The 11,607-nt window shown below is 57.6% G+C and overlaps 1 protein-coding gene across 6 annotated transcripts in view; it reads right to left on the reverse strand.

Moving 5' to 3' along the window:
• The window catches only part of Gramd4 (GRAM domain containing 4), a 73,556-nt gene extending 64,286 nt beyond the window's left edge, over positions 1 to 9,270 (reverse strand). For 5 of the 6 annotated variants that reach the window (XM_013072465.3, XM_013072463.3, XM_004845377.4 and 2 more), the window contains exon 1: positions 9,157 to 9,270. In XM_013072465.3, coding sequence (XP_012927919.2) covers positions 9,157 to 9,185 — 29 coding nt within the window. In that variant the 5' untranslated portion in view covers positions 9,186 to 9,270. The remainder of the gene's footprint in view (positions 1 to 9,156) is intronic. The other variant, XM_021258784.2, reaches the window with a different exon arrangement.
• Positions 9,271 to 11,607: the final 2,337 nt, after the last annotated feature.

Raw genomic sequence — 11,607 nt, forward strand, 5'->3', positions numbered from 1 at the left:
CAGGGACACAGATCGCCATCTGGCTTGGGGGCCTGGGCAGGTCCCTGGCTCACCAGTGCCAGCCCACTGGCTCGGTGGGTGAGCGTGAGCCACAGCAGCCCCTCCAGGCCTCCCTCACCCTCCAAAGCTCTGTGCAGTCCTGGAGCGGGCCCGGAAACACCTCCCACTGCCCTGTGTGGTGGCTCCAGGTGACGGCCTCTGGGCTCTAGTTCTAAAGTCTGGCTGTGTGATGTTGAAGGTTTATGTGTTCTTTTAACGACTGAGATTGCTTTGGAATTTTACTTTATTATTTATTTTTTGGCAGTCCTGGGGATTGAACTCAGCGCTTTCACACTGAACTGCACTCCCTCCTTTCTTTATTTTTTTATGTTCAGACAGGGTCTCACTAAGACACTAAGTCATTCAGGCTGGGTTTAAACTTGTGATCCTAGCTTCAGAATTTTAAATGCTAAACTGTTCACCCTAGGGGTCACAGAGGGAGAGCACCCACCTGCCACTCTGGGTCCTGACCCCAAGGCCTCTGATCTTCGGGCCTCAGCTCCCTCCCTGGGCTGCCAGGCAGGAGGACCAAGGACTGGAGGCGTCCAGGCCACACTCACTGCAGGGCTGCTTTCTCAGGCAGGCGGGCAGGGGTACTCTGTTCTGGATGCTGTGGGGTAGTACCAGCTTTGTCCTGGGAAGTTGGGACCCCAGAAAGGACTTAGTCATGTTCTGTCCAATCAGAGAAGGGGACAGGGCATCTCTAGGCCAGCATCACCCTCAAGCAGATGCCTCTGACCATCGTACAGATACGCACACTCACAAATCTCAATCCGGGGGCAAGAAGGACTAGTGTGGCCCAGCAAAGGACCAGGACAGACACATGATGGTGGCCAGGGTGAGTGGGGAATCCAGGGCCACAGGACCACAGCAGGCGGCCCAAATCAGGCCAAGGGCAGGTGGATGAGGGCACCCTACCATACCCACCCCCCACCTCCCCTACCCTTTCCCCCGCCCCTGGAAGGACCCTGTGGACCACAGAGCCCCAAGCCAGTGTGGGCCACGTGTGCCAAACCCTTGCTCCAGGTTCCAGGCTGGGAAGAGCTCCTGGAAGGTCCACCCACTTCCTGAGACACAGCCCAGGGGGCTGGGGGAAGTGTGGAGCCACGAAAGGCTCCCTGCTTCCAAGGGCCTGCAGGAGATGCAGCCAGGGCTGCACAGAGCCAGGGGCACAGGGGAGCTAGTGTCCCTCAGCACCGTGACACCTTCCTCCGGAGGAGCCGGGACACACGCTGGCTGGTCTGGAGAAACCTGGGAGAGGAGCTGACCCCTAAGAAGCTGGCCTCACGTCTCCACACAGCCCGTGTCAATCCCAGGGAGTACAGTCACAGCAGCCCAAGGCCACAGCACCCTGGCCACACCCGCTCCTGGGTGCTGCACCCCTCAAGGGAGCTCTCCCTGACCCCCACAGCCAGGGCCTCTCTCCACCTTCCCCCCTGCCCCTTCTCCCTCCCACTATGGCCTTCCAGGAGCACATGGGACATTCATCTTTGTCCTGTGCAGGGACAGAGCAGGTCCTGGATAGACATGGGACAAAACCTGGGACGAGGCAGCTAAGCACACAGGTGGGCACACAGGCCGGGCTTTGCCAGGAGCCTGCCCTCCATGGCGGAGGGGACCACAGCAGGAAGACAAGACAGGCTCCTGTGGGACCCCAGAAGCTGTGTGTGGAAAGGGGAGTGTGTACACCCCTCTCCATGCTGCAGAGACGGTACAGGCCACACGGCCTCCCCGCCTTGCCATCCTCAGGTCCAGTAGGGCCTGGTGCCGCCCCGAGACACCCAGGGCTCCACCTGCCACAGGGATCAGCATCCCGGGGCTGAGCTGTCCTGAAGGCCTGTCCCACTTCCTGCCTCTCTGACTCAAGAGAGACAGGGGTAAGGAGAAGTGCCATCCTGGTGTCTTCTGGGCCACTCCTTTCTCCAGCACAGCCTCAGCCCGCCTCTCTCCCCGACACTCCAGCTCACCTCCTACCTGCAGAGCTCCAGGCTAAGCTAGCTCTGCTCTGAAGCTCCCCACAGGGCCCCTGCCCTGCACAGGCCTGGGACAGAGCTGGGTCCCAGAGCCCATTGCGCAGGAGCAGGAGTGGGATACAGAGCCTGAGCCAGCATGATGCCTGTCCACCAGTCTCTCTTCCCACACAGCCTCCAAAAGCATCAGGCACAAGTGACATTTTCCAGAAAGGCAAGCAGGAGCCATCGCTGCTCTGTTTTGAAGGCTGCCCCCTGCTAAGGTGGCACATTCAGAGTCAGAGGGGCCCAGACCCAGCCAAGGATCTGAGTCTTTCTTTCTCCTCCTGCCCAATGAATGAGGCCAGACTCAGAGCCAGCCCCACTGTCGCATTTCAAAGGGCTGCCGAGTCTGTGCCTGGCGCACAGCAGGGAAGTCTGAGCCTCTATAGCCTCCTGTCTTCATCTTCCTTCCCCCGACATCACAGACCCACTGAGGGAAGCAGCAGCCCGAAGCCCTCCCCAGGCTCTTCAGGGCCTGATATCATGCGATGCCAGGAAGCTGGCGGCTTAGGGCAAAAGGCCAGCACCCTCACGCACCCCCGTCAGTGAAGCTGCTTCCATAGCATCTGGGCTAATAGTTCCAATCCCGTTACATGGACACTGGCATCGAATGACCCCGAGGGTCCCTTCTGCTGGAATGGAAACGCGTCAATCAGCGAGGGGAAGGGATAAGAATGGTCCATGGGGTGACGATTGGAGTTCGTGAACCCATGTCCCCCCACTTCGGACAGAGGGGCACACATGGCAGCAGCTGCAGGCAGGTGCAGGTGCGCGTGGGTCAGTGTGCACGTGTGTTTCCTTGCTGTGACAACAGAAGGGCCCAGAAGCAACCAAGCCCTGCAGCAGCGGCCACTCTTCATCAAGCTGGTGTCTGAGGATTCTGACATCGCTGTGCAAGCAGAGGAACCTGGGCTCTCTGAGCAGTGGCCGGTGCTAGGGCCGAGCCCGGAGCAGGTAGGGAAGAGCTCAGGCACCCACAGTGACTCAGTGGCCAGACCAGAACAGTCGGGCCACTAAATAATGTGGAAGTACACAGAAAACACCCAGGATGATGGAAATCAGCAGTAGAGGAAACTGATCTCCTGCAGAATTCCACATAACTCAGCTGCTCAGGGTACAGCAATGCTCTCCACCTCTCTGCTGTGGTCGCACCCAGTGACTTCCTTCCAAAGCATATGGAAGGGAGGGAACAGTGACCAGCCAGCAAAGGCACTCACAGACACCCCCAGCCAGGGACGCATGGTGACAAGTCACGTGGACAGTCCATGATAGGACACATGTAATGAGAAGGGACTTCCCTGCAGTCCCCTCCCCAAACCCATCAGCCTACAGAGAATGGGAGGAAAGCATCTGAATTTTCCAACAAAGGAATTCCAATTGTCCAACACATGAACAGCGAAGTAGTGGTGCTGGGAGAGATCCAGCCCACAAGACTGTCAGGGTCACTGAAGTAAGAAAAGTCTGGGACAGGGTCACAGACAAGAGGAATCAAAGGCGACGTGATGACTGAACATCACATGGGATCTGGGACAGAGAAAGGACATTGGAAAAACACGAAAGAAACCTGCATACAGAGTGGACTTTGTTAATCCTAACAATGCATCCATATTGGCTCATGAGTTAGAGCAAATAAACCACACTGATGTTAGATACACTCCCGTTAGTGGCACTACTGTTAGATACACGCTGTTACACACGCTACTGTTAGATATTACTACTGTCAAGTACACAGTACTATTGTTACACACACTACTGTCAGACACAGATACACTACTATCAGATGAACTACTATGAGATACACTACTGTCAGGTACACCACTGTTAGATATGCAGTACTATTACATACATTACTGTTACATACACTACTATCAGACACAGATACACTACTGTCAGGTAAGCCACTGTTAGATACAGATACACTTCTGTCAGATACACTATTGTTAGATGCAGATACACTACCATTAGATGCACTACTGTTAAATGTTAATAATAAAGCAAACCATGTGCTGGGGCCAGGGTAACATGGAAACTCTGTATCATCCTTGTAATTTTTCTGTAAATCTGAAACAGTTCTAAAAACATATTAGAAACAAAGCCCCAGCACTGTGCCTCGCAGCAGGACTGCGTGGGGCAGGCTGGCTCTGGCTACCCTGAATGCCCAGGACCCCAGACCTGCCGGCAGGGACCACAAGGACACAGAAGGTCAAGACACAGACTTGTACAACAATGGACAGATAAGCAAGGGACAGAAATAGCGGGCAAGGACAAACTCAGAGCACCCAGCTCCACAAGCCCCCCCCCCCCCACTTGCCAGCAGCTTTCCCAGACTCCAGGCCCTGCCCTCCTGCAGGTAAACAGACAAATCCTGGGGAGATCAGCACAGTACAGAGTCAGGGCCAACAGGCCGTCAGACAGGGAAGACTTCCTAGATGAGGCAACACAGTGGAGAGCAGGAAAGTGAAGCTAGCAGTGTGCAGTGGGGTGTGGAGCCCTGCATGTGCGGGAAGCTAAGGCAGTCACAGCTGCGGCGGACCCACAGCCAGGGCCCCTGGAGTCCAGATTGCAGGTGAACCAGCCAGAGCAGAACAAGGTGTCCTCACAGTGTCATTGTGGGTCACCGGAGGCCGCTCTGGACTTGGGAAATGGCACTGAAGTCACGTGGGGAGACCCTAAACTTGGGGAGCTCGGGGTGGTGATAGCACAGGAGGAGGGCAAAGGTCTCAGTGGGAAGAGGAAGTGGAAGAAGCAGAGCAGGTGGGCACCCATAGCAGGCCTCCCTGGCAGGGGACAGCAGCAGGCACTACCAGGCAGCCACACACCAGAAGGGAGGCTGCCCCAGGAGGGAGGGCACCTGAGCACAGGCTGGGGTCCCTGGCACACTGCACCTGCACTCCACACCCCAGCCAGGTGCACACCCCAGCCTGCCCCGGCCCCTGATGCAGAGGGACAGGTCCTCAGGACCCACTACCTACAGTGGCCGTGTGTGTGTGTGTGTGTGTGTGTGTGTGTGTGTGTGTGCAAGCGCGTGTGTGGGTATGTGTGTGCTACTGGGGTTTGAACCAGGGCCTTCCCACCAGGCCACATCCCTGGCCCTTTATTTTTATTTTTATTATTTTGAGACAGAGTCTTGTTAAGTCATCAAGTTGCCCTCCAACCTGCGCTCCTCCTGTCAGCCTCCCAGACTATGGGGTAACAGGCACAAGCGAATCTGTGGTGGCCCCAGTGTCCCGGGGGGACTCAGTTTCTCCCAACTTTAGCTGAACCTGAGTTTGGTGGTCTGGGAGGAGCCTCCCTTACTGTTCTCAAGGGACAGGTGACAACTCACCACCAACTACTTCCTGGCCTCCCACCCCCCAACACATACTGCCCCAGCTTCAGAAGCAGACACTGTGGCTGGTGACAGGCACCTCCAGGAAGTTCCAACTCCTAGACAGCCCACAATGCCCCTCTAAACCAGTTGAGGCCGGTATTGCAGAGGCTCAAAAAAGGCCTTCTCCCAGGTCACCCCGTGCCTGGGGCCTGGGTTGGGCCTGGAGCCCTAGCTCAGATCTGCTCTACCACCCATACAGCATCAAATGCTGCTGGGAAGCACCCAACTTCCCTGGACTGAGGCATCCTCATCTGGGAAAAGGAGCCCAGGTGTCATGAAAATAAGTCACGCTAAGTGCTCAGAAGGCTGCTGGGCCCTGGGTGGATGCTGTCATATCCTGCCACCACCAAGATGTCATGTTCCAATGTTAAATGTCCCTCTGCCCCGAGTTCAAATCCCTGCTCTGCTACAGGCACTTCCTGCTCTGCTACAGGCACTTGGGCAAGCTGTCCATTGCTCTGTGCCTCAGTTTCTTCGCCTGGCGGAAGGTGTTAAAGTATTTACCATGTAGACTCTGGAAACACTTCAAGCAAAGCACTCAGCTTGCTATCTGGCATGTGGACTGAATGATTTCTATTATTATTATTATTTTGATAGGCTAATATTTCCTGTGTAACCATGGGGGACTTTAATCACAGGCTTAAGCATAATCACCACCCTGCTTATAACTCACTTGCCAAGCAATCCCAGCAATGGCCTTTGACAGGGAATGTTATTAGTGCTGAATGACAGCCTAAGTCCCCGCCCCGGCCTTCCGGATGGGCTACACACAGACACCAAAGCAAGAAGCAAAGCTTTCTCCAGTTAGGTAACCCTGGCTCTCTTCCTCCCTGCTGGCTGGAAGAGGAGTCAGAGGGCCCTGCCTATAACTTCTCCAGGTAACCGCTGCTCCAAAGAGGTGCTCTGGGCTGCCTTCCTGGGCTGGTGACTAAATAGTCAGCTCCAGGGAACCAGGCTCCTCCCATGCCAGCCAGCTGGTATGGACTCCAGAGGACTTGAACTTTCACCCCCTTAACAAGAGTGCTAAGGAAAAAGCAGATGTGAACCCACTGCAGTGCCACAAGGCCCCCAAACTGGCTCATGGGTACCCCAACTGAAGGCCTTCCTTCTGCTGCCCATGGGAGTGGCCACCTTGCCCCAGTGGCTTCTCAGGAGATGGCCACCTCTGGGCCAGGAAAGAGAAGCTGGGAGCACATCTGTATTCCACCTACTCCTCCCTCCACACGGGCCATGTCTCATCTCCCTCAATTCATTATTAATTTCCCTCAGAGCAGGGATGCTCTCTCTGCCACATACCCCTAGCTGTCAGCAGCTGCCACCCGGCAGCACTGTACACCAGGTTTTCAACAGAAATGGTGGCCCTGACTGCTAACAGGGCTGGGCAGCAGCCTCCAGCCCTGTCCTGCAAGGAAGGAGGCAGAAACTTGGAGAAGGGGTGATCCGGCCACCACAGTCAGACACTAGGGTCTCCTTCGCAGGCCAGCATGCTCCTGGCACTAAGAGGCACTCCCTACCAGAGCCACAGGAAGGAGCCCCATCCCGACACTCCCAGACAGCAAACACCAGCGACCAGAGATCAGAAGTCACATGAGGGAAACCTGTCCGGCTTCCCAACAAGGGGAGAGGGCTGACTCCCAGAAATGAGCCTCAGGCCACAGCCCTCCAGACCGGGCACCCTATTCCTGCCCAGAGCTCAGCAGATCGGGCTTCCAGGCAGACACGATACAATAGCGGAGTGTGGGGAGCTGTGACGGGCCCTCAAGGGTTCCCCCAGGGATAACATGACCACTAACACAGGTTACACCACAGAGACGTCAGGCCCTCGGGTCTCCCTGTGCGGACTCCATGCAGACCTAGGCACTAGTGTTTCTGCGGCATCTATGACATCTCTGATACTCTCTACAAAGAGCACTGGTCTCCTGCTGGCAAGAGTGTCTCACTGAATATAGTAACACTTTGTTTCCATTGTGGCTAAACCACTACTCTATTGTGCTGCAAAAATGGTGATTCAGGAAACTGGGTCTGACTTTCCTCCTGCTTTCTAGGTGGTGACGGCGAGCAAGTTTAAGGAGAGCAAGTGCCAGCACTGGTGACCAACCCATCCCCTGGAGCCCACTCAGGGTTGGCCTCTAGTGATAAGAGGGGTGCTGGGGCCACTTGGAGAAAGGCCACTCGGTCCTGCCTCGGGAAGAGGAACAGATAAACAGAGGGCCAGAGCCGTGTAGAAACAGACCTCAACTCTGAGATTTTCCCATGCTGTTTGCAGGAAATGGCTCTCTAGCAGTCGAGTAGACAGCCACACTCCCACGATCAGCTGGGACAGCTAAGACAACAGGGGAGGGGTGGTGGCCCACTGAGAGTCCCAGGCACCCGGCCTCCTGGTCACCAGGACTGAGCGTGCATCCTCTAGAGGTCCAGCTCTGATTGGACTATGGGGGCTCAGAAGCTCTTGGCCCATGGTCACAGAGAGCTGCAGAAAGTCAACCCCATAGCCAAGGCAGGAGAAAGCCACTGGGTGGGGGAGTGTCTCAGAGAGAAGGAAGGGTGCTGAGACCTGTAATGGAGTGTCCCAGCCAGTGACTGTGGTATGTGGCTTCATCTCCCAGCACAGGGCAAGTGCACTAAGGAAGACAGAACAACTTGCTGAACTGTGTGTCCCCAAATGGGCCCGGACCACAGACAGGGCAGCAGCAGAGAAGCGACAGGGGATTCCTCCGCAGAGCGCCGCAGAGCGCCGCAGAGCAGCCATGGTCTCCAGGAGGCCCAGGGCACCACTGGCCTCGCCAGCTTGTTCTGTCTGATCCCTGACCCAGGGTAGCCCTGGCACCCCATTTCACCCTCAGGCTCCTCCCTGTTTAGCCATCGAGGAAACTGAGGCACAGGAGGCTCACTGCCTTGCCCAAAGCCACAGCACAGGTGCTACCTCCACCCCAGCAGTGGTGACCACCTGCAAGCGCCCCCCGCTGGGCTGCACTGGTGTCCAAATTCAGGAGCCCAGGACTCGGAATCGTTTCCTGGCCACACAGGATGGAGGAAAGGGAACTCCCTCCCGCAAAGGGTCTCCCCCAAACTGAATCTTTCCCACCTCTGGAAATGTGGGGGTGGTGACAGCGTAGGTAGACAAGGGGAGGGGCCACACTGAGGCCTTGGGCCCCTGGGGAGGCCTGCTGCTCCTCCAGCCACCAGCCCTAGCCCCCTCCCTCCTCTGGCGGGGCAAGGGCCCTGCCCTGGACAGGTGAGGGTCTCAGGCCGGGGGCTGCCACCCTGCACCCCACCTTCTCGCTGGCATGCACACACAGGCCTCGGCTACCACATGTCCCCCGGAGGCCCCACCTGATGTTCAGACAAAGGAGGGGAGACAGAGCAGAAAAGGGGCAAAGGGAGGAGACAGCGTGCACAACTTTCGGCCGGGTAATCTCTGGGGTCACATGGATCCGGGGCGCCCTACTGCTCTCCTGTCCCCCAGGAGTGGGTCAGCAGGGCGACATCTGCAGCGCCTGTCCCCCTCCAGCGGCCCAGCCTCGGTGATCCTCACCCGGTCTAGGCCCCAGACCCCCAGGACGCCCTCCGCTCGCCCAGCAGGACTCGACCCGCGACATCGCGCCCGTGCCCGTGACGCGCCCAGCCGCGCGGGACCCGGGGGCGTGTGTGCGGGGCCCGGGTCCGGCGCAGACACAGCCGATAACGGAGAGTGGCGTAGGTCCCCAGGTCGCCGAGGTCCCGCGCGGCGCTTACCCTGCGCGGAGATCGGGGCCACCTCGCATCCGCCTGAAGCCCGAGGAGGCGGCCCCGTCCCGGCCACGAGAGGGCACGGAGTCTGCGCCCCGCCCGCTGCGCACGCGTCGCCCCGCCCCGCCCCGCGGGGACGCGCCCGCCACTGGGCGCGCGCGCGCGCGGCGGTCACGCGGCGCCGCCTTTGTTTTGGTGGAGCACTTGGGTCCCGTTTCGCACCCGCGCGCACGCGCGGACGCACGCCAGCCGGGGCCTCTCTGTGTGTACAGGCCTGGGACCTCACTGCCCGACTCACCTGTCCCCGACCTGTCTCTGATCGCCACTGCCCGGCCCAGGACCCAGTGCCACCTGTGACTGGACGTGGAGCCTCCCAAGTGCGGAAGCTGACGCTGATCCGCCAGTCACCCAGCTGGGAAGGGCCCCAGGGTGCCCGGCTCGCCCAGTCCCCAGGATCTGGGCCCCTGCTCCTCCCCATATTTCTCTCAGTTTCTCCTGAGTCGACCAAGGGACTCACTGCCACTGTCCCACGCCCTAGTCACCGCACATGGGCAAAGACAGAAACCGCCTGCCCCTAGGATCTGGGCTGCTAAGGAGAAACCCACCCCTTCCTCAGCGTCAGAGGCAGGCTGCCTGTCTTGCAGGAGGGTGCTGAGTGGCCCGGGAGAGGGGACCGATTCAGACCCTAGGTCCTTACTCCGACAGCCCCTATCTGGGTCTGACCCGGGGAGAGGAGGGTGGCTGTGGAGTAGGGGACAGGGGACTGAAGGCAGACTGAGCCTAATCCTCCTCTGCTCCCCCCGCCCACGGCTGGGTTTCCTGCTCGGCCCTCCTTCCTGTGTGGAGTGTGTATGTGCGCGCGCGCGCATGCGCAGGTGTGTGTCCCGCCCACCTTCAGTCCTCTGCCCCCAACCTGTCACAGGGCTGGGTCTGAGGGTCCCCGAGGCTGAAATGAGGAACCTATCCCACCTCTGTAGAATGAGTTTGTAGGTTCTCCAACTCTGGCCTCGGAAAAAGAATTTTTAGGATGTGTCAGTAAGAAACTCGGGAAGGGTTTATTAGATTTTAGGACGCACTGGAGAGCATGGACGCTGAGAAGTGAGGCGCATTGTGAGCTGGAGCTGGGTACATTTTTGTTTTTGTTTGTTTGTTTTGGTTCGGGGGATCAAATTCAGGACCTTGGGCTTTCGAGGCAGGCACGGTGCCACGGAGCTAAATCACTGGCCCTGAAGCTGGGTACATTTAAGAGCTGATCCACAGTGTGTGATCCACAGGTTAGAGTGCGGGCCGTCTTCCAGAGGTGAAGTCGGAGTGTGCGGCCCACCAATATTACCACTTTTCGGGGTGTGCAGAGAGCACAGTTTACAGGTGAAAAGGACAAGCCCAGAGCCTGGATTTGCTGGTTTAATGTCGTTAAGACCTTCAGGACTTTTTTTTTTTTTTTAAGGGAGTGTCCTGGAAAGAAAAAGGCTTGAGTAACTTTTGTGCCTTGAAGCTGTAGTTAAGTCCAATTTTTAAATCTCGATTGGTCTCTTTTTACCTGGTTTTTAATTTCTTCTCTCCTACGTCAAACCCACAGACCCTAGGCATTGTGCAGTCACCTCCAGCACCCTGAATTCAGAACAACCCCACCTCTCTCTGACCCAAGCACCCCGAACCTCCCTGGGGCAACAGCCGAGAGCTGTCCTCCTCCAGAAACTCCTGCCTTCCAGAAAGCCCGGTGGACGTGGCTGGGAGCTAGAATTCAGGGGTGCTGGCACCTCTGGAGGCTCCATTTCTGACCTCCAGCAAGAGCAACACAAGGTCTCAGGCAGAAGGGGCGCGGTGCCATGGGTGTTGCCAGCGCAGGGCTGGGCTGTGGCTCAGCACCCACGTGGGGTGAACAGTGAACTGCCCACAGGGCCGTGTCTGTCTGGAGTGGAGCAGAGTGAGCGCTCTTCGCACCAGAACTGTCACAGTTGTGCCCTGTGCCCTACCTAGGCCCAGGGCCTCACTGCCAACCTCCCAGGCCCTGGTTCCTGCCTCTTCTCTTGGTTCCCCAGGGAAACAGGAAATGAAACTCTCCTTTCCTGCCATATCCTCCCAGGGTACCTTCCCCAAACTGCCACCCACAGAACCGGGGCTCTCTGGGGGCCTCCATGTGGCATTGCCACTGCACCCCTGACTAGGGCCACAACTTGGCTCATTTTCCTTGCTGTTAATCGGGCTCTGGTCTTTGCTCCTAGCTGTCCCTGTCAATGCAGCTGGCAGCTCCTTCGAGGAAGGGTCCCTCCCTCAAGGGCGTGTCCTCCCTACCAAGGCTTAGGTGGCCCCATAGTCCACATGTTGCAAACTTAATCCCCGACTCAACAGTGTCCAGGGCTGGGGTCTGCAGGGTGCAGAGGACCGTAATATTGATTACGCCCAAAGCAGGCTGTGCAGAGTTAACCCCCCAGTTGGGTTGCTTATAGAAGTGAG

The sequence above is a fragment of the Heterocephalus glaber genome, unplaced genomic scaffold, assembly GCF_053883595.1.
Source record: "Heterocephalus glaber isolate CG9 unplaced genomic scaffold, H.glaber_assembly_v1.0 deba00001444, whole genome shotgun sequence".
NCBI lineage: Eukaryota > Metazoa > Chordata > Mammalia > Rodentia > Bathyergidae > Heterocephalus > Heterocephalus glaber.